Below are 26985 nucleotides of genomic sequence, written 5' to 3'. Positions count from 1 at the left end.
ATTGGGGGGGGCGTATTGGGTTTGGACAAGGGATTTGAGTTCAATTAGGGTTATGGTTTGATCGCGGTGGCGTGTGGGTTAGGATTGCTTTCCTATTTAGGCTCTTCTGGTTCTGGTGCGGAATCCCGGACCTGAGTAAAGGAATTAATTTAACTAAGGGCTTTTTAATGTAATAAAAGCAAAAAGGAGGGTTGATTCATGAAAGTTCAAAAGGTTGGGTGCCATTTATAAAGTTCTTTCTTTTCCGTTTCCCTCGCCTGAAAGAAGAGAGAGGGTGTCATCAATAAAGTTCTTTTAGAGAGGGTGCCATTTATAAAGTGCTTTCTTTTCTTTTTCCCTCGCCTGGAAGAAGAGTGAGGAGAGAGAGAGAGAGAGAGTGGTCATGGAGGAGTTGGACGACTGGGGTCTAAGCGCCCAGGAACTCGACTTCCTAGAGCAGGACGCCATTAGAAAGATCTCCGAGAGGAAATCCTCCTCCGCGTCGGCCTCGTCTTCTCCGCTTCCATCTCGAGCCGCCGATTCCAATACTCCCCCCCTCAAGAACTTGGAACGATCCCCTTGTAAGACCTCCTTGGAGTCGCGCTATAACAAGGTAATCTCGTTGGGTTTTCGATCCAATTCGCGGCTTATCCATCTTTTTCAGGTTTTATTGGCCGTTCGGTTTCTATTAGGATCTTTACGGTTCAAGAGTAAATGAGTGTGGGTTTCTTATGTTGGTCTGTGTAGTCTATGCTTAAAAAGAGCACATTTCCTTTTATTCCTTCGAGAGCCTTTTGTTTTTTCCTTTCAATTTATGTGGAATTTGTCGCCCTAGATTTTGAGGAACGCTGTTAGTTTGAGATAAGTGGTTCTAATTTCGTTCTGTGTTTGAAGGACTCAGGAAGAAGGTCCAACTAGTTTTCATAAGGATTATCTTTTATACTTCCACACAAGTGGAATTGCTGAAAGATAAATTGTAATTTTCATTGTGATGATTATAAATTCGGATTGATGCTTAGATCAAGCGATGCTTAGGGTAACCTTGTTCAAACAGTCCTGATTCGCAAGAAAAGAATGTTAAACTCAGTCTAATCAGGCTCGTTCAAGAATAGGAAAAATTAAGCTTGAGTATATATAAGATTTATTTTAAGCTACAGAAATTTAATCTAACTTACATTGGCATGGGAGTTAAATTTGCCTGACTTGGCAAGAGCTAAAAAGAATAGATTAAGGATCTACATGTGCTTGTACAAGTACCTACTTGATGCCACATGATGGTATACGGGTAGTTATTTGCATTGGTGTTTTACGTGTTATCATATGGTCTGTGCTGGTTCGCTATTACTGTTGCACAACTCTTAATGTGATTGGAAAATTAGTTAGTCGATTCCCTTCATAGTGATGATCTGCATGTGCAGCACTCTGACTACTGTTACAAGTTGTTAAGAAAATCCATTATGTTGAACAGTACATAATTGAAGATTCCCCAGCTTCAAAAGGGCAGCAAACGATTTTTGCCCTGTACTATTGGATATGCTGTTCTCTTTAACAAGTTGGTATTTTACTAATTATTGCTAATCTTATTCTATTGACTTGCTTGGGATGCTTGTTATATTTCAATGCTAGCAAAAAGGTAGGTTAGAGTTCTTGAAAGACTGATCTACAAATATATACAAGGAAATAAAGGAAGAAGGAAGATTGATAAGTTACTGACGCTTATTTGATTACTGATACCTCGCATATCTTCTCTAAACTTCATGCAAGAGTCCATGCACTACTACATAGGAAGTACTATGCCATTGACAACCAGATTTCAATTGATTGGTAGGAGATGAGAGACAGATATGAATTTTCTATTTGAGTGCAAATCCCACTTCATGTTTCCATTAATTCTACTCCAGCAAGATGTAAGTAAATCTCTCGATATGCCTTAGATTTTGTACTGTTATTAGTGTTTTAATGAAGCAGTTTTTGTATATTATTGTCATGTCCAAAACAACAAGGGTGTTGTCAAAATGTTATTTATGATGCTACTAGGTTGTCTTTGTCTAGTATTTAGTTGATAGTACCAACGATGGCCATGCCATAGGCACGGACCATGCCGACCACCGGCCGGCACGACACGTCATGTGTCGCGGCACTTGCTGTAAGAAGAGAGAAAAAAAAATATACTCACCTTCGCCATTGCTGCTCTCTGATCGCCGGCGACGGCGATCGGCAACGGGTAGCTCGACAACGAGGTCGATGGCGAACGACGGAACTATTAGACGGCACCCCTCGTGCCATGTGCCGGTACGCCATCGGCACGGCAAGTGCCGACCGGCACGGCCATCCATGGATTATACACATGGTAGATATATTTGGTGGCCACTAATATATATTTTTGTTAAGTGTTTGTTTTCAAGAATTTGCAATTCTGGCTGCTCTTATTTGCTGATTTTTATCTTCAATCAAGCTGAGAGACTTACAGTTGAACTTTTCAAGTAGTTGGCTGTCATGTAGAGCTATCAGGTTGTTATGGAGTCTTCCTTGAGGTGAAGCACATAAACTGGGAAATAATAACGATTGGCTGGTACAAGATGTTTTTGATTAATTTATGGCCAAATTAAGAAATCCCTTCTTTTTGGAAGAAACTCGTGATCTTATTGTTGTTATGCAACAATTTTTTTAATTTAAGAAAACCTGTTTAAGCACTTACAAATCCTACCTGGTCAATCTTTGTTGCAAATAAGCAGTTTTTTTTGGTAATAGAATCTTTCCTCCCTTTTTTTTCTTCATTAGAAGCCAGAAGGTATGCCTTTTTTATATTGACACGCATGTATGCTATTTTGCTTCCTTGCATTTTACATTGTTGTCCACGCTTTATTCTGAGATGTATAGCACATCTGCTTCCTAGTTTCCTTCGGTGGTTTGAGATGGTTATTGGCACAGACTATTTTGAAAGCAGTATGATCATTATTGATTAATAATACCAATTTGAAGGACCCAAATTAACTTCCCTGGTGTTTTCATTGGCCTGTCTTTAAATTTTTCTACTCTTACCTAGGTAGAAGCTTTTTCTCCTTCACGAATAAGTCAACATGACGTAACAAGAGACCCTGGTACATGTATCTCCTCATTTTTTGCTTTTTCACTTAATTGCTATTCCATTTGTTCATATGAATAAGTTTTCTCTCATTTTTCTGCTGTTTATCAAATGATTGCTGATCTTCATCTCATGTTTGATTCCTTTGCCTTGTGAATTGAAGAAAACAGTAGTACTGCAAACCTGCCTACACTTTCTGTCAGACTTTTTCTTCATGCTTGTGGTGTCATTGCTGCAAAGTTCCCTTACCATCCGGTACAAGACCTTGTCCTTGTCAAATATTGAGTTGAGATCTACTGTATCATGGCTTGATTATAATGCATTCTGGTTTATCTTCCAGGTACTTGTGGAGTCTTTTCACAAGATACCCAGAGCTAGTTGGAATGGGAAAGAAAGGTACCATTTATGATATATTTTGGAGCTTGATACATGTACTAAAGAATTCTATGGTGCTGTTCAATCTTTCCTTCTTTTTTTTCTCTTTTCTTTTCTACACTCATAGGTTATGGATGTTTCCACCGACTTCTTTGGCAACAGCTGAAGAAGTTCTTAATGCAGTGGTTGGTGCTGTAATTGAGGTATTCAGTATGCTGTGTCTCATGATTAGCTCTATCGGTTTGTATAGTTCACTTAACTAAGGTAAAATGATGAACAGGATCCAGTCCATTGTGTATAATGTGGCCTGTGCCTTTTAATTATGGATTTAAAAAGTAGAAACCATGAAGAATAAAATGTGATGAAGTTTATCTTTTAGCCCAAAAATTCAATTGGAAAAATCGAAAATAAGCTATCTTTAACATACTTTACCAGGTGCAGAAGTTAGACCCTCTAGTCCACCGTGCGCTTGCTGCTGCCTGTGCCGTTACAGATCTTCGAGGTAAATGCTAGCTGTTTGTGTTTGATAAACTATTCCACTTATTGGCTTGCTACAGATATGTGGAGACAACATTTAAGATTGATTTCTAGCAGTACATTTTCTGTTTTGTTATAAAAATGTGACCTTTTACTTAGCCGGAAACAATCAAGATATATGCTATGCAGATGCATGATATGACATGATCGTATCTTGTGGCAGCCTGACACCATTATAGGGGAACAGACTGAAAAATACAAGGTCTTCCTGGGCCACACACTGGGTTACATCTGTGACTGATTTTGATGCCGGGAATGAGAGAATGTGATAGGGGGAGGGAATGAGAGAACGTGATAGGGAGAGGGAAGGAGTGTCTCGTACTGGTCTAGTCCCTTCTCTATGAAGGGTAGGCATTGCTCAAAGGGAATCAATGTTTTGATGCTTAGATATTCAATTCAAATGAAAGAAGTCTTAATTTTAATTGTTTATTTAAGCTATTTTTTTGGGTACAAAATGGAACGAGAAATGAGGGATTAGGTTTAAGACTTTTAATCTCTCCTTTCCTTTTCATTTTGGGTTTGAGACACAACTGAGGAAGATAAGGGCAAGACCTGTGTTGGATCTCTTGCAGCTTGGAACCGTGTTGCCTAGGAAATACAAATACTTCCATTCTCTCACCATATCTGCATCGGATACGATACTCATCAGATACTTTTGGATACATATTGAATAGTTTCTTAAAGTATCCCAATTTTTAAAAATAAAAGTAATGCTGCGACTTCTTGTCAAGTACTTCGTAGTTACTTGAATACTTTAAGATTCCTATCAATACGAGTCAGATTGAAGAAGACCATTACTTTTCATTTCTTATCGAACCTAAATGGTTTCTTTTTTGAAGAGATTGAGTTTGCTTAGTTAGTTTATGATCTATATTAGGAAACTATACTACAATGGCCAATTTCATTTTATTTATAAATTGAATTTGCTTGTTTATTTTAGGCCTTGTTTGTTTTTGAGTTGGTGGTGGTCCCTGAACTTGGTCAGAGACCCCTACTCTAGTTTAGTAACCAAGCACCTTATTAATTTTTTTTTTATAATCAAGTTCAGTCCCAATAAATAAATAATAATATATAAATTTTAATATTATTTTAAATTGATTCTTAAATCTATCAATTTTATGTCTTGTCATCTTCTCTCTCTTCTCTTTTCTTCTTTCCAAAAAGTATATAATGTTTTATAATAAAAGAGCTCCTCTTTCACCATGGCTCACAAAAATATAACATTGGAAAAAAATACTCGTACACAGATAAAATAATTATTATTTAATAAAATTTACTGATAGGTTTAATATGAGTTTAAAACAACTAACTTGTGTTTATAATTTATAAATATAATATAATATTTTAGTACTATTTGCTTGACATACTAAATTTTCTTCAAAAAATAAATATTTTTCACTTTTTCATATCATATCAAAGTAATAATTACACCCCTATTTTAAATATTCATCTATCTATAAATTGCCCTCTAAGATAAATTCATTTTCCTCCATTTTTTTTAAAATTTAGCAAGTCCACAATAAATTGTAGAGTATTTGTAGGTTTGTGAGCTTTTAAACCTGCAATAACTCATTTCTTTTTAAATAAAAGGGTGCAATACGAACAACTTTTTTAAAAATAATATTTATAAAATAAATAAAGTATTAAAAATATTTAAAAAATAATATTAAAGAATATTTACAAATTATTAAAAAAATATAGCCTTACTAGTGGGCTTAAAACCAAAAACAAAAGAAAATAAAATAGTAATATTATATTATTATTTAAAATAAAATATTAACCTTACATTATTTTAGATTAAAAAATAAAAATATGTGCAAGCCCGTTTGCAGGTGTAAACCCCCAAATAGGCTTACATGCTACATGTTAGCTCATATAAGCCTACAAATAAGCTTATATGCAGCATGTAAGCCTGCAAATCAGTATTAAAAAACTTTCAATTGATGAAAAAAATAATAAAAATTTTATAATTAAAGTCAAAGGGCATTTTGGTCCATAAATTTTATATATCATTTATTTTCCTCCAAAACTAATACCTTTTTTATTTTTGTATATCATATCAAAAGTACTAATTACACTTTAGCTTAGTTTATAACCAAATACCATATTTTTTTAGCCTAGTTCAAGCTACTTAAATCAAGACCAAGAAATAATGCTAGCTAATCAAGTTCAAGACTTAGCCTCAGACTAAACAAGCCTTAGATATTAGTTATATACTATGTAATATGGTAGTTCTTTGTTACAAAATGTAGTTCTTTTAATGGATAAATTGGAGGTCTCCTTACATAAATTATGGTAGGCAACAATTACATATAATTCAATCAAGAAAATAGAAATACACAAGTTCACTAATATATGTTTATGTGCGGACATAAAAAATAAAAAAACATATATATATATATATATGATCTACATATCCTAGGTGTATCATATCTTTATTTTTCAGGATTTACCATATTAACATACTAGTATCATATTGTATCTATCCATACTTCATAGCTTTCCTTAATTTTTAAGATTTACCATATCAACATATTGGTATCATATCGTAGCTGTATCCATGCTTCATAGCTTGCCATTGTAAATCTAGTGGTTGGGGCCATAGTAAGTAATTGATATTGTGTTCCCTTCTATTTATCTTTTTCTCTTGAGCTGCTCTAAAGATAGGGACTTATGACTAGACCGTTCTTTTATGTGTTAGTATGGGGCTTTCTAGGGGGCACTGGTATCTGATGCTTAGATACATGGTTGAAAATATATGTCCTATGAAGAAAATAGCCACATGATATCACTTTTTTATTTTAGTTCTTGCAGTTCATTATTTTTTATCAAGTTGTTCATGAATTGCCTCCATAATCTATATCATTATCTGTTCTTGACTTTGAAAATAAGAAAATTTGATGCAAAGAATGTAAAGACTGAAATTAGTCTCTGATCTTGAAATTTAATCAACAGATAAATTCTTGAAGCTAAATGGCTTGCTAATTCATAACCTTATTTAGCATCACACTGAACTTCCTTTTTCATGTTCATATGTTTTAGTATTTTGGTGAATTTGTGATAAAAGGTTTTCTTTTCAAATTCCTATTTATCTCTCCTCTTGTGTCATGGCAAATCATGCACAGTTTTAACTTAAATCTTTTGCACAAATACATCTGCTTGGACATCCTGATATTGCTGGCTGCCATCATCATTCAATCAGTTTATGTAGTTTATTTGAATATGCTTTCATTTATTTTTACTAACTCCATGCTCTCTGAGAAGATTTATATGATAGGATGCCAAGCTACATCGAATCAAAACTTCTGCCATTCCAGCGGGAAGGAGTTAGGTATGAAACCTACCCATTTACCCAATTACAAAGTACCTCTTTTTTATGCATTTAAAACATTAAGGTACATATATGCAGACAGTCCATTATTTAGAGATCCATAATTATTAATTGGTGTGGAAATTGGTGATAATTGCTCCATTAACATTGATGCCATTAGCTTTGTCAGTGTTGTTCATCTTGGTTTTAAGATTTTGGAAAAGTAAGTTGTATTAGGCAATGTTTTGAAAGGTTGCCGCGTGGGTGACAAGGCAACATTTTTAATGTATACAAAATAAAAAATAATTATATGTGATATTTCATTTATATTAATACAGTATATATAAAAAATTTAATAGTGCACTACACCAAAACATAGCATCTGTCGCAGTAATCTATGACCTAACAACATAATATGGCAATTGCAATAACTAATAGCATAATATAGCGGTAATCTATGACCCAGCATACTAATTGCGGTAACTAATACTCTAATAGTGTAATTGCAAGTAACTATGGGTGGTGGTATGCCCACACAGAATAGGAGTGGCTGTGGGAGGCAGTGGGGGTGGCGAGCCTTGAGGGAGAGAGTGAGATTGGGATTGACCAAGTGAGATTAAGAGAGAGAACTTACCTTCACCATTCACTGCTCACTGCCATGTGAGTGAGGGTGAGAGAGAGAGAGGTAGGTGGGAGAGTTATGTGAGGAGGTGGCTGGGGGGTGGCGAGAGAGTGAGAGGAGCTCAAGAGAGGAGAGCACTACTGCTACCTTATGCTACTCGCCGCTGCCACTATATTCTGCTCGCTCATGCGCCATTGTAGAGAGAGGGATCAAGAGAGGCAGAGAAAAGGGATGAGGGATTTAAGGGATTAGCCATTTAGGGCTCGAGGGAGGGTTTTATTTAATTGATTAGTTTCTAACCAAATCCATTACTCGATCCAGTAGGCCGACCTGACCTGCTATCTCGCTAAGGTTGGCCGAGCGCTATTGCCAATGCGGGCTTCCAGGCCTGCCAAGCGCCTTGACGGCCTGCCAAATCCACAAAGTTGGCCCACCCACATTTGGGGATCGCATTCCCTGTTTGCTAGGCGGCCCACGGTATCAAGAAAATAAGTTAAGACAAGCCTTATGATAGCTATTTAATCAGTTCCTTTGAGCTTTATGAAAGTGAAGAGCATCCATCATTGAATGTCAACTACTTAGTAAAGTTGGTTATCTATAAAGAGAATAATGTCAACAAGAAGATGGTATCATACAGCTATAAATCACAAGAATGATGGGTTTTTACTTCCCTTAACCCAACTAACCATGGAAAGTCCATTGACTATATTTCTGATTTTCTTCTGGAAAATATCCATCTCTATAGTGAAGTTAACCGACAGGTCTATGAGCATAAACAATAAAGTCTTAGTTCACTACCCATGAGCAAAACATTTGCTACAAATCAAACTGACACAATCCTCAATGTTTGTGCATTATCATCTTTGCATTTAAAACATTCATCACCAGAGTAGCTGTTATCCATTGTGTCACAGATTTATATTTTTTAGGGAGTCTAACTGCTGCATAACTGTCAGTTATTTGGCATATTTGATGACAAGGGATATGTGGTTTACATGCATATCTGTTATTGCTAATTAACTGACCTTGATGCTTCTCTGTTGATGTATTTCAATTCGTGGTATATTATTCTTTGCCATTTCAGGTTTGTATTGCAGCACGGTGGACGAGCTCTTGTAGCAGATGAGATGGGTCTCGGAAAGACATTACAGGCACTGTATCCTGTCTCTACTTGTATTAAGCTTTTGATTTCTTCATATTTTTCCATATGATATATTTAGTCAGTTCATACCTATAATTAAACCATCTAAAGTTCTAGACTACCATGGTTTAGGTCTATATTTCCTATTATGTTTCCAGGAGTTGTGAAACTACTAGCTGTAGATCTATAAACAGAAAGCTGCTGATTTTCATTTGCCTGGTAGAATATTTACTTCTGACAACGTCATCCACCTTGGGCAGAATTTTATGGTAAAGGAAAAGTATTTGTATGTGTCACTTAAATTGCTTGGAAGAGCGAGTTCCGTATAGCATGACAGAATAACATCTTTCTTTGTATGTGGCATTCTGATGGCACATTTAGAAATTTGGAAGCTAGTTGGTTTGCTCGAAAGTCAATCTCTATGATACATCTCTTTGACACTCACCTAAGGCTTACACTCTTCTTTTGGTCCTAATCTCAACTATTAGCTAAAAATAAACTCCAGATCCTATGAATTTCACTCTCTTCATAAGTGTTTCTGAAACTTTGCTTCTTTAAGGTTGGTTTCAGCTGTTGGAATATTTAAACTAATTCGTGGCTTATGACTTTGTCCTTTCCAATGACTTGGTTTTGACTATGTAATAACAACTTCCTTTATTTCACTCAAGATAAAGGTTTTTGCCTTTTGAGGTCTGCTTGGAGAGAATCATTTTCATGGTCAGATAACATAATTTGTAGTTCATATTTCTATGCCTAGATTGGCAAATATGATTTACTTCTTTTTTCCTTTTCTTGTGCCTTTCATTATTGGTAGCAGTAAATACTAACCCATTGCTGCTATGCAAAGTAAATTTAAAAAGTTGATATTGTTGAAGCAAGTACATTAGCTGTACACTGGCAATAATCTTCTTGTTATGTAGTGTATAATCTTCTTTTATGCAGGCAATTGCTGTTACTGCATGCATTCCAGATGCTTGGCCTGTTCTTATTGTCACCCCATCTTCCTTGCGTTTACATTGGGCTTCTGTGAGTACCTATGTCCGACGAATCTGAAGTGCTTCAACTAGATCTTATACTAATATAAGTTTTATGAGAATTTGATAATTATTTACTTGTTTTCTGCAGATGATTCAGCAGTGGCTTAACATTCCTCCAACAGATATTCTGGTATGTTCTCTAGGCTTCCCTTTGCATAATTATATTTTGGTTCTCTAACATACTGTACTGTATAACTGGGATTAATAAGTAATAACGTTGAGTTCTTTCTTTATCTATGATAAGTAATAACCTTGAAGTGCTTTCCTTGGATTTACATAATATTATACATACAGAAATTTTACATTCTATCATGATCTCTTGTTAACTGTAGAATACGAAATTTGTTGCCTTTTCTTTTGTTGGTTTTATTTATGAATGAAATTGCTGATGAGCTAGAATATCTGACAAATCTTTTTTTTTGAGCTTTTGCGCTTTTATCTTGAAGAGAATTTTTGTATGTATAATATTATGTAAATCCAAGGAAAGCACTTCAAGGTTATTACTTATCATAGATAAAGAAAGAACTCAATGTAATTACTATCATGATCTCATGTTAACTGTAGAAACCAAATCTGTTGCCTTTTCTTTTGTTGGTTGTATTTCTGGTTTTATTTATGAATGAAATTGCTGATGAGCTAGAATATCTGGCAATTCTCTTGTTTGAGCTTTTGCACTTTTATCTTGAAGGTTCATATGCACCAGATATTTTGACAAGCCAATAGTAAAGAATTTTTCTATCATTCACATTAGTTGTAGTAGAAGACTGTGTTGTGAATCTTTGTTTCTTTTTCTGATCTTGCTGGGGTTTCTATTGATTTGCGCTGCACTTTTGAATCTTTTTCTTTTCCACTAGAAGAAGCAATTGCTCAGTCAGTTATTTATCCGTTCTGAAACTGAGGAGTCCAATTTCTTGAGTTTAGGCTTCTACATGAACATTTATGAGAAACTACCGTATATGATTATCAATTATTATTAGATTTATTCTTGCAGACATATTATCTATGACGCATCCTCTCTGAGAAGTCTAGTTTCTTGAGTTTATGAGAAACTTCAGAATATGATTGATATTAGATATCTTCGAGTAGATATTTATCTATGACATCTTTGCTTATGTTAGTTTTAGGAATGTGACTTCTATTTTCATTCTGAATTTCTTTTGTTTTTCCTTTCTTCTGCGTTTGTTATGTCAAGAAGTTTCTGAATCTAGCAGTACAATATGGCTGCCCTGATATTTCTAGATCACTAGAAACATAAATAACCTATGGTGAATGAAATAGATTTTACTGAAAAGTCATATACCATATAAAGTTTGCACCCCAAAAACGGTCAAAAGTTTACCTAAAGACCCTAGTAAGTGAGTCTACCCAAAGTGAACCTACTGAAATATTATTTAATAAACAATGGTTCAGATCACCCTTTTATGTTTCTTCTAAACATCTTCTACAAAGTATGTAGGCATCCCAGTAAATGGCTCTCTTACTGAAGAGGTTCTTCATGATCTAGTAAATATGCTATAACTTAATTTAGCTTTTAGCTTACTTGTTTTAGAGATATGACTTACATTTTCCCAGTTGCAAAAACTTGTCATTTTCCTGTAGCTTATCCTCTTTAGAATTTAGATGGACATAAAAGTTGTCCTTGTGGCATGAGCTAAAATTGCAATTCGAGGTCTCTTTCCTGCCTCCAGACTAGCATACTTGACTCTATAAGTTCCATTGTTACCTTAATTTACCTCATGCATGAGTTATCAATGCCAAGATTTCTGCTATGACACCTAAGATGAATCTCCTTTTGTGTTTAGGGTAAGGACTTCTAAAACACCACCATCGAATACATATACTCTTTACGTGGGGAGTACCCATGTGATATTCACATGACCCAATGGTTAGCATTTTCATAAAGTATTAAAGTCATTAGTTTTATTAAAATATAAATTTAATACCTAACACAAAATACAGACCACAATAAGCCTCTAGAAATATATGTCCATACAACTTAAAACATCAAACCACGCAGGGGCGACCATTCATTTAAACAAAGTAAATATAAACAACTAATAATTAAACTGCAGCAACTACTCCATTATAACGTCCGGTTCTCCATTAGATCTGCAACATATTCTAGCAAAAGGTGATGAGTATAAATGCTCAGCAAGTGCAATCCACGATAGTCTAAAGATAATATAAATATAACAAAGGTACATTTCATACTTAAATGATCAAGATCACTAGGCAGAATAAGTAGAGTAGTAATTATATGATCAAGTCTTATCTTGATTAACCCTTCTATTGGCCTTGTCTCAAGATGAGAATTATGAAATTGGATTAAGAAGTACCAATTACGAACTAACTAATGTGAGCCAATAAAAGAATCAAAATCAGAATTAATTAGTTTATACGATAAATCATATGGAAGGAATATTTTAACAAACAAGTTGTGGGTATTCATATTGAGAATGACAAGATATGGAGTAAATGAAGAAGTCAAAGTAACTAGAGTATAAGAAGTTAAATAAAAACAGCTTCCATGGCTTGCCTATGAAATTACAAGTGTTTGTATGGTTGCTTTCGTGATAGAAAACTTGATGGAAGTTGGGAGGAGGAGCTTAGACAAGGAAGATAACAAATGAAAGAAATGAAAGGATGCATACCAGTTGTGAGTAGTTTGCTAGAGGTGCAAGGATTGCCGGATACCCTAATTTGAATTTGGAAAGAGACCCATGATCATATCAATGAGGCCTTCGACGAGGAAGAAGAGAAAAAAGAGGAGGTGAAGGTGTGAGAAATAGGACAAGGGAGAGATTACTAGAATGGGTTTTTGTAGAGCTGACGACCTAGGGGTTCAGATCGTCGATCCATCTCCCTGATGATTGGGATGAGAACGGCACCGGTTGCACCATCTTGTAATGGGTTAACAAGAGGAAGGAGAACAATCGTACACATGCCTCGCACATGCGACTCAGCTGCTCCTCCCCCCCTTCCCCTTTTCCGGGTGTTACAACTTCTGACTTTTCTGGACCTTATAACTCAGAAACAAAGAAGCAAAGGCAAGCTCTTGGGTTTTTCTGGTTCACTTATTTCTGAATGCCCCTAGTTCAGTTGGCTGCCATTAGGTTCACTATGATCTACCAAGCATAGTTTCCAGTTTCGGCCGATCCCGAGTGGGATCTGCTAAAACGGATCGGGATCGGCTATAGCCAATCTGGATCCGGGCCAAAACTAGTCAATTGGTTGGTTTTGGCCGTACACCTGCAGCAGACAACTACTGCTGACAGCAGTAGCTAGAGAGAGAGGGAAAGAGAGAGAGAGTGAGGGAGAGAGAAAGGGAGAGAGAGAGAGAGAGAGAGAGGGAAAAAGAAAAAGAGAGTGAGGGAGATAGGGAAAGATAAAAAAAAAAGAGGGTGAGAGAGAGAGAAGGAAAGATAGAAAGAAAGAGAAAGTGTAGGAAAGAATAGATACTTCAGACTAATAGTTAAAAGGATAGAAAAAAAGAAAGAGAGGAAGAGAGATATTTAGTTTTTTAGTTTTTAGGCTTTATATGTGAGTAATTATTATTTCTTATTTTCTTATAATTTTTTTCTAAATTTTTAGAAATTTCTCAACATTTTTAAATAATATTTAGAATTTTATTTAATTAAAATAATCCGATCCGATATAGGTGGCCGATACGTATCATTTTTCCGGATGGTCGATTCCCATTCCGATACCGATTTTTGGAACTTTGCTGCCAAGTGTTTCTGAATCTTGATCCTTCCATGCATCCTCTTAATGCAGAGTTGTGTTTTATTACAAATGAAACTGAATGACTCTTAACACATTTTATTTTCATCAAATCTACATCCTTTGGTTGAGGTTTGATGTATTACCTGGTAACTTTACATGGTTACTTGTCATGCAAAAACTTTCTTTTAATTGGATTTTTATGTTTATAATGTATCTGATACACAATTTTGCAGTTTGAATAACCTGAGGACAACTGGTTAGTTTGAGAAATAAAAAATGTTGAAAACTTGAATTCCCATGCCCCTGTCATAAATGCATGTACAGCAAATTTCATTTGATTATCAGTAGATTTGAGTCATTTGACATTGACCATAGGCCTTCTTTGGTTGTGCGTGCAGGTAGTATTACCTCAATATGGAGGTTCGAACAGGGCAGGATTCAAAATAGTGTACTCAAATTCGAAAGCAGCTATTCATCTGGATGGTGTATTCAATATTATATCTTATGATGTAGTTCCTAAGATCCAACATGTCCTTCTTGATTCAGATTTTAAGGTAGAAGTCCCTAGTGTTCATCCTTATTATCTTATGTTCCTAATCCTTTTTTTTTTTAGTTTATTATCATTATTCTTTCCTTGTTTATGAATAGATATGTAATAGATAATCTTTCCTTTACCTTGTCCGTCTTTCACCTTTCCTCAGGTTATGTTCATTTATTGTCAAAAAATCTAGATGGGAGAAACCTCTGGAGAAATACAGTAGAAGAATGAATTTCATCCTAGTACATAAGACCACTAAATTCTCTGGTATCATTGTCCTGTTTGGGCACACGAGTTTCCAACTGGAAGCTGTAGGAATGAAAAATTCCTCTTGAGCATATGGGCATAGGGTGATGGTTGTTCCTGTTTGCATGATGAAGAATCTTTTCTATCCAAGTTGTAGATGAATTACAAAAACTCCATGTTGGTTCTCTTTTGAGGGTACTCTTTTATCTTTTCTAGTATGGGGCTAACCATTGTATAAGCAAAGCAAGATGATTTTCAAGGCAAATTTCTCCTTGTTTATGCTGTATATATTACTTTTTGAGGATATTCTTGGAAATTGGATTGCTTAGCGATGTTATGTTCAGTGGATTGCAGATATGGATTCATACTAGCATTAGTATTAAATCTTAATGGGATATACATAAATCCAAGTAACAAGGTAGGATCTGATTACTGCTTAAGGGAGTGTAAAAGATGGTAAAAGATGTGGTAGGGCAACAGGACAAGATTGTCAAATAAGATTTAGTGATTCTGGATAACTAGTATTTTGCTAAAATAAATCTGAATAAATATAGTTGTTCATCTACTGAGGATGCATGCTAAGAACTAGGAGGTCCACAATGTAAGTATATTAGTGCATGACATTGCTTATCTCTTTGAGATTATTATGTTGACTGAACTTAAGAGCTCAAAGAATTATTCTCATATTGACTGAAATGAACAGCTCAAGGAATTACACTTGTTGCCCTTCTGGTTAGGTTACCAGTTTCCATAATCAAGTTCTGAAACTTCACTATTAGGCATGCAAATTTTATTTGATTAGAAGATCTCCATCCAGTGGTCTGGCCCTTTTTTTTTGCTCTGGCAATTGGAGACACAATACTAAAGTGTATATTATGCTTCTGCTAGCATGTCTGGCTTCTATTGTTGCCAGCTAGAGTTATTGCTATGCATTCATTACTCTCAGTCAGTAATATCAATCTTACAGTAAGCAGATAGTTCCTTTTTTTTATCATCATATCACATACATTGCAATTTCAATCATTGCTTCCTATTAGCTTATTATAGTCATCCCTGCGGTTTTTTCATTCAGATTGTAATTGCAGACGAGTCACATTTTCTGAAGAATGCTCAAGCAAAGAGAACTTGTGCTTCACTTCCAGTTCTACAGGTCTGGTATTTCTAGAATATAGATATAGGATTTCCTAGACACATGCTTTGTATGGTAAACAAAATTAAGCAAATCATCGAGCCTTGTCTTGTCCAACTATATGTTTAGCCATATGAGTTCATAGTTTTTGATATTTTATTGTTGTCAAGGGCTACCTTTTAAAACTTAGCTGGATGAATCATGGGAAAAGCAAACTTCTAAGCTCTTTTTCTTATTCTTTTATGTAAATAACATGTTCACCTAGTTGAGTAAAGACTTACTGGTGATATTAAGAAATAAAAAATTCAGAATTACGGTGGAACTTATCCTACTGTGTAGTTTGCATCAGTGATAACTATATGATTGCATCATCATTGGTTTTTTTCCTCATTAGTACCATGAAAGTTAAATTAGGCAACAAATTTGCTGCAACTTATTATGTTGCATCCATTTCGCCAGCTATGAATAAAATTTCATGGTTAATCTTATATATCTTTGTATGTTCTTGCCCACCATATATATGCAACAAGTCACTTGTGTAGATAATCATGCATGAATCCTTAGGAGAAGCTTATTTGACACCTGTTTTGATTGCCTTTAAATTGACTTGAGGCCCAAGGTTGGGGTCATAAATGTGATGCAAACATCTTGCATGGAGAGATGATGACTTGAATCTAATATCTTTATACTTCAAAACCTTTTTATAGGTGGCATTTACTTTGGCTATTTAAACTTGCCAACCATTTTAACAGCATAAGTTTTTAGAGCAGTTAGTGGGTTAGCATGGTATTAGATCAGGAAGTTCTGAGTTTGAACCCTGTTAAGCTTAGTTTGTGTCAATTAAATGGAAAACCTCTACTCATAAAAGTCGGTCCATTTCTTTAGCTTACCAAAATGCCTTAACCCTAAAAATGAGGAGGAATGTTAGAATATAAAAGATAAAATTTAATGTTATCTAACAACTAAAATATTTAGAGTAGTTGGTGAATTAATAGGTTGTAACTAATTTTCTGGAAATAGAAATAGGATGGTGTTTTTTTCTTACTTTTGGATCAGATTGGTATACGTGGAGTGAAATTTTAAATCGCTTATCATAAGATATTTCATCATATTCGTCAAGGTGGCATCATAATTTGTGATTTTATGGCAGTTATAATTAGGACCTAATATTGCACTTGAAGGTTACACATTACTGTATTAAATCCAAGTGACTCTCTGATCTTTAAAACATGTTGTGCTCCTTGCTTCCTAAAAGGTTACTAAGTCTTGTCTTCTTGACAGTTGAAACAACTAATTATGGATTTATGGTTGGTCATTACAAACTAATGTCAGAAGAACCTGAAGCATTTGTAAATTTATTGGCTGGTCAAAGTGCTGTGCAAATTTTTTACTCATATAACTGATTGTAGAAATCCTCCAAAAATGATGTTTTTTGGGCCAAACTTTCATTGAAGCTAATCAATAGATATCTACAATTAGAATAATATAAAATATGTGAGATAATGTAGATGTATGGTACTATGATCCCTCTCCCCCACCTCTCCTGGTCTCTAAAAAAGGGGCTGCAACCTGCAGGAAACAAATTTATTTCAGTCTAATTGTCTGCAATGATTTTATTATGTGCCTTTCTGACAGTCAAATATTTTATAAGGAATTTGTTCTTTTTACCAGGCAACATTTTTGGTCTTCTCATGTATTGGTAGACTGCAGCATGTAACCCTTCATTTTAAAAATGTTATTTGTTGTCTATAACCTTATATTTTCATCATGAAAATTATTTCAGAAAGCTCAACATGTAATTTTGCTGAGTGGGACTCCTGCTTTATCCCGGCCAATTGAATTGTTCAAACAGGTATAATGTTCAATGATTCTTGTATGACGTATCTAGCTTGCTGCTGCGTTCATCAATCATCCTATTATCTTTTAGCATTCATTTGAAGTCCCATCTAATTGGATATCAAAATTTAGCTCGAGGCATTATATCCTGATGTCTACAAGAATGTTCACGAGTATGGAAATCGATATTGCAAGGGTGTAAGTGTCTTTGCATGAGTATGTTATCGTCTGAGTTTAAGTTAACTTTATTTGAATCATAATCACTTAAGTGATTGTTATTTGTAGGGCATCTTTGGATTGTATCAAGGTGCAAGTAATCATGAAGAACTGCATAATTTGATGAAAGCTACTGTCATGATTCGTAGGTTGAAGAAAGATGTTCTTTCACAATTGCCTGTTAAGCGTCGGCAGCAGGTAATGCCTTTATATTGATCATCTTTTACTCATGGACTTTAGTGTTGGGCTAAAGGCATGCTAGATCATGCTGTTTACAGTGTTTTTTATCAGTACTGTGCCAATTGGCATGTATAGTGCCAACAGAATCCCAACACAGCCCTTGTAATCTCAAAGTCCAAAATTTTGTACTTTTTTTTTTCTATTTCCCGGTGTCTTTCTTACCTATCAACTTACAAATTCAATTGATTCTATTTAATAATGTTCTTTATTTCTTCTTCAGTTCTACATTACTAGCTCTAGCTGTAAACATTTTATTGGCTGCTGACCATATTGTTCTGTTGCCTATGTAATTCCACGATTAAAAGTTCGTTCACCCTGTAGAAAAGAACTGGCATTGAACTAGATTTTTATCTATTACTTTTTAATCTTGAATAGTCAAAATTTGACCTGTTCATTATGAGATTACTAAGTTGACATGCTTGAATGCTTTGGATTATTATTTTCTTCACCCTTCAATTTGCTTTTGACCATTTCCTAAAGTTGTTCGAGCTTCCTCACTCCGTTGTATTTTTATAAATAACTACTTAAAATCTGAGAGCAAGAGTTACTGATATAATCAGAATGTCAATGATAAACAAATCACAAGGTTTTATTTCTTGCTTAGATCACTATATGTAAGGAATGGGTGAAAAGAGATTAAGTGTGGAGAATTTGATTTTTGGATTTGTTGATCTGCTTTTTGTTTTTCTCAATGATGCCATATTACTATCAATTGCCGAATCATAAACTTCACTGGCTCTGATTTAATTGTTCATACTTCATAGTTGTGATTTGTGTCAAACCTTCTCTTCTCAGGGTTGTGCCCTAGCCACGTCATATTATTCAGGATCAGGATAAGCTCGATAGCATTAATGATATGTCATTGCTAAGCAGTTGTTACGTCATGTTGTAGCTTGTTTTGATGATTTTGTAATATTAGTTGGTGCAGGTGTTAAGAAATTTCTTAATTAGTCGATTTCCATTTATGGAGCTTATCAATCTTTCCAGGTCTTCTTAGATTTGAATGAAAAGGACATGAAACATATTAGGGCTCTGTTTCGTGAGGTAATCTTTGCAGCTCCTTTTATCTTTTCTTATGTTATTCCTGAAAGTTTATACCTTTAATTATTGCTTTGTGAAACTACATTTCTTAATTTGCATCAGACTAGAGCTTTTCTTTGAAATTTTAAACTGCAACTGGGACCTAGAAGCAAGATGCCCCATATTAAGATGGAAATAAAATATGAAAAGTCCACTCATGGAAAGCCTCTTTCTGTCCTGATAATCTTCATAGCCAGCACAAAAGCAAGTCGGCATTATATAAAACTAAATATTCAACAAATCTTAGAAGGTTGATATCATATTCTTAGAGAAGATTTAGCGTAAATTTTCACCAAGTTTCATTTACCTTTGTAGCATTCACCTTTATTTGATATCATATTCTAATGTGGCCCTTTTCTTCGTGATAGTTTTTTTTTTTGCAACTATGTACTTCATGTTTTGGAACTTCTTAGTTTGCCAACTGTACATGAGCGCTTCTACTTTAGCTTTCATATCTAATATATACACAACATAAATCACAAGATGAAGCTGCTGATTGGCTAACTATGGTATTCTCCCTAACAAAAGTTCTCTTTTTGAAATAATACTGGTTCTCTTATAGGGAGAAGAGATTAGAGTGTCCTTAGAATTTTACATTAACTAAAAATATTTATTCTTCTCTATTAAGTGAGTGGGTTGTTATGATAAGTTCCCAAAAGTAATTGGAGTAAAATATATTATGACAAAAGAAGTTTTTTTGGAACATATAGATTTGTTAAATAGAAGCAAATAAAACTGTGATTGAGGGAAAATAAAGCTTATGGAAACTCCGTCACAAGCTAGGTAGATGGGGAAGAAAGAAGAATGCAAACTTGCTGAGGCAAAAGAAGAAAAGGGTGGGAACCTAACCTTCTGGTTCTGTCCTATTAGTAGTGCATTGGTTTAGGGCTATCCATAACTTACCAGTTTTCAGATTTCCATCACATTAGCTGTTCATTTTGGGCTCATTTGCACTTGATGGGTTGCCTAGCTAATTAAACAAGAGATTTTATCTGTTTTATTATTTTTAGTCTTTACCCTCTTATTTGATGCTGTTTGTCCATAGTATGAAGCATGATGTTGAAAGAAACAAGATGGAGAACCTTATTCTCCATAAGTGGGTCGGCCTTGCTTTTTTTGGTTGTTTTAGTAGGTTTTTTTATGTTTTCATAATTTTGTACATAGTGATGTTAATGTTTTTCTTTTGCAGTTAGAGGCAGTAAAAACCAACATCCAGGCTTGTGCTTCTAATGAAAAGATCGAGTCACTTAAAATCACTCAGAAAAATCTGATTAACAAGGTAAGTGAAGTCTATATGTTTGTCCTTACATCTTCCATTTCAAGTTTATAATCTCAGTTTGCAAGTAGAAAGTCACCTCCTGGAATATTTAACAAAATAAAATAATACTTAAATTATGGTTTTCCCCTCAAGAACAGGCATACTTTGGTCAGTAATGATCTCAAGAAGGATCTAGCAGTACAAGTTCAGATTTAATTGGCTGCTATCTGATGAATCTTACAATTTTTTGCTTTTCCCAGAATCCAGAGTTTAATGTACTTACCTGGTATCTAGTAGATGAAGTTTCTCTGCTAGTTGACATGATGATCTTATTCTTTAAAAAAAAAGTTTTTACTTTTTAGTATCTTCTCTTTTAAGTTTCTGGGCTTTATATGCTGTTCTTGCATGGGAATCATACCCTTTTTTTTTTCTACATTGTGGTGGAAGACAAACTCAGAGTTGGGATGCTTTTAGGAAAATTGACAGATCTGCATCCCAAACTCCCATCTTGGAATCAATCCTCTGACATTTATGATTATACTCATGAGTGGACAACAAAGTCAAAATTTAGTGGTTTTTAGAAAAAATTGTCAGATCTTCAGATCAAATTCCAATCTTGGCATCAATCCCCTAATATTTAATATTATGCAGCCCCAGAGGAGTTACTTGATTTATTAATAACACTCTAGGCTTACCCAAATTGGGAGCAACTTGATATCTCCAAATGAGTTAGCGTAAGAACCAAATAGTTCATTGCTCCATTATAACAATGAACTATATATTTGATAAGGCCCAAAATACTCATTATACTGAGTTAGCCACACAAACTTCATGTATCTAAAGCATGCCTTCCCAACTCGGAGGAGCTTAAATAGAAAGGTGATTTTCATATCTGGTAGGATGTGTATCAAGAGTTCTCATGCTAAATTGACCTTCATGGGTTTGTCACCAATTTCCTCAGGCTAGTATCCACTTCAAGCAGCTTCTTTGCTCTAGAAAAATCTAAAAAATGTAGATGCATGTAGTTTACTGTTTGCAGCTTATGCCAATAAGAAGAAAATGTTTATTCGGTCAATCATCCCTTGAACATGTCCATCTAAATCTGAAATTTATCTTTCACTGGTCCATCTAATTTGAAATTCATCTTTTCATTGGAGACTGTATTTCTGTTATGTTTCATATTCATTCCTTGCGCAACTGTTAATCCAGCTCTGTAGAAAGATCACAACTGATTCCGACCAATAGTATATCAAATGTGAAAGTCGTTTTATACTCTTATTGCTAAGGAAAGTGTTTGGTAGATTATGTGGCCATGCATAGATTCTTTGCTGATGCCTGATGCTCAATCACTGGTAAATTCAAGAAGTTCAGTCAGCATCAATTAGGATATCTGGATTGGAATGTTCTCATGGATTATTCCCTCATATTACTTTTTGGGTGGCCTAAACCAGTAATTGTACTCACTATTTCCAAGTCATGAATCATTCTACAAATGTCATGGTGCGACAATATGCTTATTGTCTGTCAAATAATGTTTTCTGGTTGATTTTTGTCTATGTATTAATCTCGTTAACGATATACAGATCTATAATGATTCGGCTGAAGCAAAAATTCCTGCAGTTCTTGATTACTTAGGTACTATCATTGAGGTAAGACATGCAATTTCTTCCATGATTCAATTGTTTCATAATATGATTTATGTTATTACTTGTGATTCTAATACATGTTATTACTTGTGATTCTAATAACATGTCTTGTGATTCTAGTTTCTACATATTTCAAATTTCTGAATGATCCAATTGTTTCATAATATGGGATTTCTTTTAGTCCATGAGATTCTTTGAGAAGGCGATACCTTGATCCTTCTAAATCACATGCACTGGAACTTTTGCAAGCATTCTTTTTCTCAATTTTTCACTCTTATCCATTTTATGTTTATGAGGATATGAAAGTATTGGCAATTGCTATGGGTACCTGAAAGTGTGTTCAATGATATTCTTGATGTCTAGGATTTCCCACGTGGCAGGGCTAAAACTATAATTGTTGGGAATGTAATATGTGTTTGTTAGGATAAAAGTGCAATATGCAGGAAGGCAATGGGTGACTGGGTGTTAGTTAGATTACATTTGCCGTTACAAATTACAATTATTGCCATGTAGAAAATCCTTCACATCATTAACATTATCAAGCATGTTATCATGTACCTGATGCAGTTTCTAGAAGCATTTTATACTTGTACCATTTATGTTAGATTCCACAAGATGACAAGACTAATTGTATGTAGAAATATGTTCTGTGTATTGTGCTACTGTATGCACAAAAAGCCCAAATGTTCCACCACAATTCAGCCACCTTGCAGGCAGATTCCATCTTGGGCCTATTAGTTACCATCTAGCTTACATGGTGTAGTTTTGTTTATGCCTGCCTAGACTATTCTTTTTCATTGTCTTCTTTGTCCCACAAACTTAAATGTAACAAAATACAATACAAACTATTTACTTCCTGTATGAAGTGATTTCCCTAAGGTAGTTTAACCATGTTCTGTCGCAGTCTTACAATTTTTTCGGTATCTATTATTTGTTCAAGGATGAATAACACTTCTAAGTTCTAACTTTATGCCTCCTTTGGAGTCTCTTGGTAATGTTAAATGAAAAAGCAGAGGCCAGAGGTATAACAGAAAATCTGGATCTGTATATCTGTAATTTTGCACTATGTTTTGTGTCCTGGCTTTATCATTACAAAAGCAGGATTACTTGATGCTGTGGTCCTGATTTTCAGGCAGATTGCAAGTTTTTGATATTTGCACATCATCAACCCATGATCAACTCGATTCATCAATTTCTACTGGTAAGAGAAAGTTTTACTGATTCTCTTAAATACTGATATTCTGCAACACTAATAACATTCTGGTTCCAGAAAAAGAAAGTTGGGTGTATTAGAATAGATGGCAGCACACCAGCATCATCAAGGCAAGATTTAGTCACCGACTTTCAGGAAAAGGATGTCATAAAGGCAGCAGTTGTATGTTACAATTTTTATTTTTTTGTATTATTTTGTAATTTCCTTTTTGAGATTTTTTTTGTGCTGCCTTAGTTTGTATATTTTCTTGTTTGTTCAAATCTTTCTGTTGTTGCACTTCAGGTTATAAACTTATAATACTGATGATGTTGTACATTCTGTAGCTCTCCATTAAAGCTGGGGGCATTGGGTTGACTCTAACAGCAGCAAGTACAGTTATCTTTGCTGAGTTGTCCTGGACTCCAGGTGATATAATTCAAGCAGAAGATCGTGCTCATCGGATTGGTCAGGTACCAATGGGTCTAGTTTTATGACTTTATCTTTTGTTACTTTTTGGTGAACTATTTTATTTTGCAGTATAGGGTGTCTTATAGTGCCTAGTGTATTAGAAATCTTAACCCAAGTCTTTAAATATCTACTAAATCCTCTTGGCATAAGAAATAAATAAAATTGCCATTAGCAGTGTGGCATGTGATTTCTAGAATTCTCTTATTGTAACTCAAATAAATTTGTAGGACGTTGGGAAATTTCATGTTTATTATAGAATTAGTTGAATCAAAAGCTTAAGCTATTAGGCAATGGAATAATAATACATATCACACATTTAGAGTGTTAAAAGTGCATTTTTTTCTTACTGTTCAAAATCATAATTTTATTTTACATCATGCTGAAACTACCCTCGTTCCAAAAAGCGGCCCCTATGGCTGCGATGTTGGTTTTGCCTTCTTTGTGCCATACTATTGTTGTGGTGGTGAAAATAGCAGACTGCCACATGGCACTAACCAGGTGGGCATGACTGCCGCCTAGCAGAGTATGGTGGCCATCTCGACTGCTTGTGGTGACCTCAATGATAGGTCACATGACATATTATAAGTTTATAACATGCTCAAGTCTCTTTTTCTGTTTAGGTACTTTGTAATGATATTCCAATTAGGGACTAATATAAAGGATCAGTAATATCTAGGTTGTGTTTAATCTCAAGCACACAATCCAAGAAAGCAAAGCTCCTGAATATTGAAAATGTGGAATATGATTTATCAGAAGGACAATGAGGGTGAATAGATGCAAATGCTTTGATGGGTGACTAAGATGATCAAGTAGGAGGAGAATCTATTAGAATCTTGTAATGAATTATGTATTTAATTTGACTACTCTTTAGAGTTTAGATTAAAGTCATGCATTACAAGTTAGATGTTACTTTTCCTTTTGATGATGCTATGTCAAATTGCAACTCTTTCTTGTACTCTTTTGTTAAACATGTAGTTATATTTCTTTTATGTTTTGTGACTTCTTTTATTTTAATCTTTAATTCTTGTATCTTGATTGGATTTGATAGGCTATATAACTAAAATTATATAGTTGTGAATCAGTTCTATATAATACAAATAATCTAGAGAAATTAAATTGTAAAAATTTCTGGAGATCAACTTTCGGTTCATGGCACCTGCTATGGCCCTCACCATCTACTGAGCATCATAAAACCTCTTGATCTCTGTACCCACAGAAAGCTTCTTAAAGCATTAGAAATTACAGTGCCTCATATCAACATGATGTTCCTGAGAGCATAATAGACACTTAAATTGGTTAAAGTCCTTGGACCCTTTTTAATCTGTTTTTTTAGATACAGGGTGAGCTAAAGTCCTAGATGGTTATACAATGCCCCAACAGCCAAATCAAGAGCTCATCATTGTTAGTTTTGCCTTAAAATCCTTCAAAGTGCCGCTAAGAGGCTTAGTACAAACCTGCAAAGTGCCGTTAACTGCAAGAGTATTAATACCCTCTGCAGAACAGTATGAAATTTTGAATCTTTAGCATCTCCCATAGGAGAATGCATCCTACATTCATGACATCTTTTTATAGAAACCTTTTTCTATGGGTTATTTTGCGGAAATGATCTAACCTACCTGCTTTTTGAAACTATCTTGCTGGATGCAATTATATGACCTTTATGGCTGTACAGCAAAGTCGGGATTCTAGCATTTCAAAGAAGATAGTGTTGATTTGCTGTTTCGAAGTGTTACATGAGTAAAATTGTTAGGTATGTCTACTGTTAGTTTGGCTGCTTATATAAAAAAATTAACCACAAACAGAAGGCTACTTGTGGAAGAGCACATTTTTTTTGTCTTAGACAACTACTATTTGGTTATTGAAATATCTGATACCAACAGGTATGTAAGGTATCAATTGATAGTGCTTCATTAACCTGCAATTCCATTTTTTTTTTTTAACTGACTAGTTTATTTCTTATCTCCTTCACTCCTGGTTGGAACTTAGGCATTTTTCATTTTGCTTTTTAATGTTTACAGGTATCCTCTGTAAATGTATACTATCTTCTTGCAAACGACACTGTTGATGACATTATCTGGTATGTCTCTCTTGATTGTACATGCAACTATGTCATGTAGTCTGTGTAGTCTGCTTATGCATTGACCCTGAGTCTGAACTGTGCTATTCAGGGATGTTGTTCAAAGCAAACTGGAGAATTTGGGGCAGGTACTTTCTGTCCCTCCCTCCCTGAATTTGTTATTTCTTGTTTTAGTGGTTGAAATTATGGTCAGGGAAAAAAAAAGAAACTTGCCTTTTCATATACTGCAGCATTGACTGTTGTAGATTAGAAACTCGGTTGTTGCAAACTCATTCTAAAGAATTGTTTGGAACTTTAAATTGCTTTCTACTATTCCGGTTTACCTTGTATCCTTCCAATGGAGTGCCTTAACTTGGATAAAAGTTCTGAGGCTTTCCTGGTTCAACTTTTCTCATGAAGAATTTATGCTAGCAGATGCTTGATGGAGAGGAAAAAACACTGGAAGTGTCTGCTAGTCAAACAAGCTGCAGTCCAGGAAAACAAAAAACCATCAGTCCAGGAAAACAAAAAACCCTCGATTCCTTCCTGAAACGATGCCATACCGCTACCGATGTTCAACTGAAAGCCAAGAATCCCAGATTTTGATGCATGATGATAGCATATCTTGTAATACTGTACATTAATTTCTTTTCTTCTTTTCTTTGCGTATTTTCCATGCTATTTGTGGAAAGCTTGTAACATATGGGTATAGATGAGTTATCTGTAAATGCTCCTGTGGAAAAATGAAAGTCAGAAACAAGTACATTATTGCAACATTAGGCTATCTTCTTTTTCCCAGGTTTATATTGTAATCTATGTAAATTTCTTTGCGAGAAACAAGTACACTAGTCCTTACAACATTTTCAAATGCACCCTTCAGATTAATGCTAGGAAGAACTCCCTAGTTATAACTACATTGTTGCCCCCACATATCAATCTTTGCAATGGCATTTGTCTCAAGTTCTTAGCCGAAGGTATGATGTTTTAAAGTAACCCATAACTTGTTTCTCTACTTCCATTCTTTATATGGCGTGCAATTGATGTCTGCTCTTCTTAGAAAGATTATTTTTATCAAAGAAAAAGAAAAGGAAGCAAAATAGAGCATGCTTAGAAAGTCATAATATTCTTTGAGGTAATAAGAGTTGGTTATTTGCAAATATATCCAAATAACAAATCAATTAGCAGATTTAATATAAGATACAGTAAGGTTTAAATGTCAGCGGTTTATTTGCACCAAAAAGAACTACTCCTTGGTTCACATGGTTCATTTT

The 26985-nt window shown here is 34.7% G+C and overlaps 1 protein-coding gene across 6 annotated transcripts; it reads left to right on the top strand.

Annotated features, from left to right (window-relative positions):
- Positions 1-382: 382 nt before the first annotated feature.
- On the top strand, positions 383-26488 carry LOC140778652 (uncharacterized). 6 transcript variants are annotated; one of them, XM_073123467.1, is made up of 24 exons: positions 383-592; positions 3026-3080; positions 3235-3319; positions 3405-3460; positions 3602-3642; positions 3875-3941; positions 7241-7307; positions 8993-9059; positions 9992-10075; positions 10175-10216; positions 14208-14363; positions 15666-15743; positions 17506-17574; positions 17691-17756; positions 17844-17972; positions 19002-19058; positions 20284-20373; positions 21936-22001; positions 23131-23199; positions 23269-23373; positions 23535-23660; positions 25677-25735; positions 25827-25863; positions 26150-26488. In XM_073123467.1, the coding sequence occupies exons 1-24, from the start codon at positions 383-385 to the stop codon at positions 26318-26320; spliced, it is 2052 nt and encodes a 683-aa protein (XP_072979568.1). In that variant the 3' UTR covers positions 26321-26488. The 6 variants fall into 6 exon arrangements, with proteins under 6 accessions (XP_072979568.1, XP_072979566.1, XP_072979567.1 ...); XM_073123465.1 differs by having other exon boundaries at positions 3228-3319; positions 3567-3642; XM_073123466.1 differs by having other exon boundaries at positions 3026-3086.
- Positions 26489-26985: the final 497 nt, after the last annotated feature.

This window comes from Typha angustifolia, chromosome 15, assembly GCF_048772165.1.
Source record: "Typha angustifolia cultivar Huaian chromosome 15, ASM4877216v1, whole genome shotgun sequence".
Classification (NCBI taxonomy): domain Eukaryota; kingdom Viridiplantae; phylum Streptophyta; class Magnoliopsida; order Poales; family Typhaceae; genus Typha; species Typha angustifolia.
Note: the sequence above shows the minus strand (reverse complement) of the source record. Positions and strands in the feature narration are given on the sequence as shown.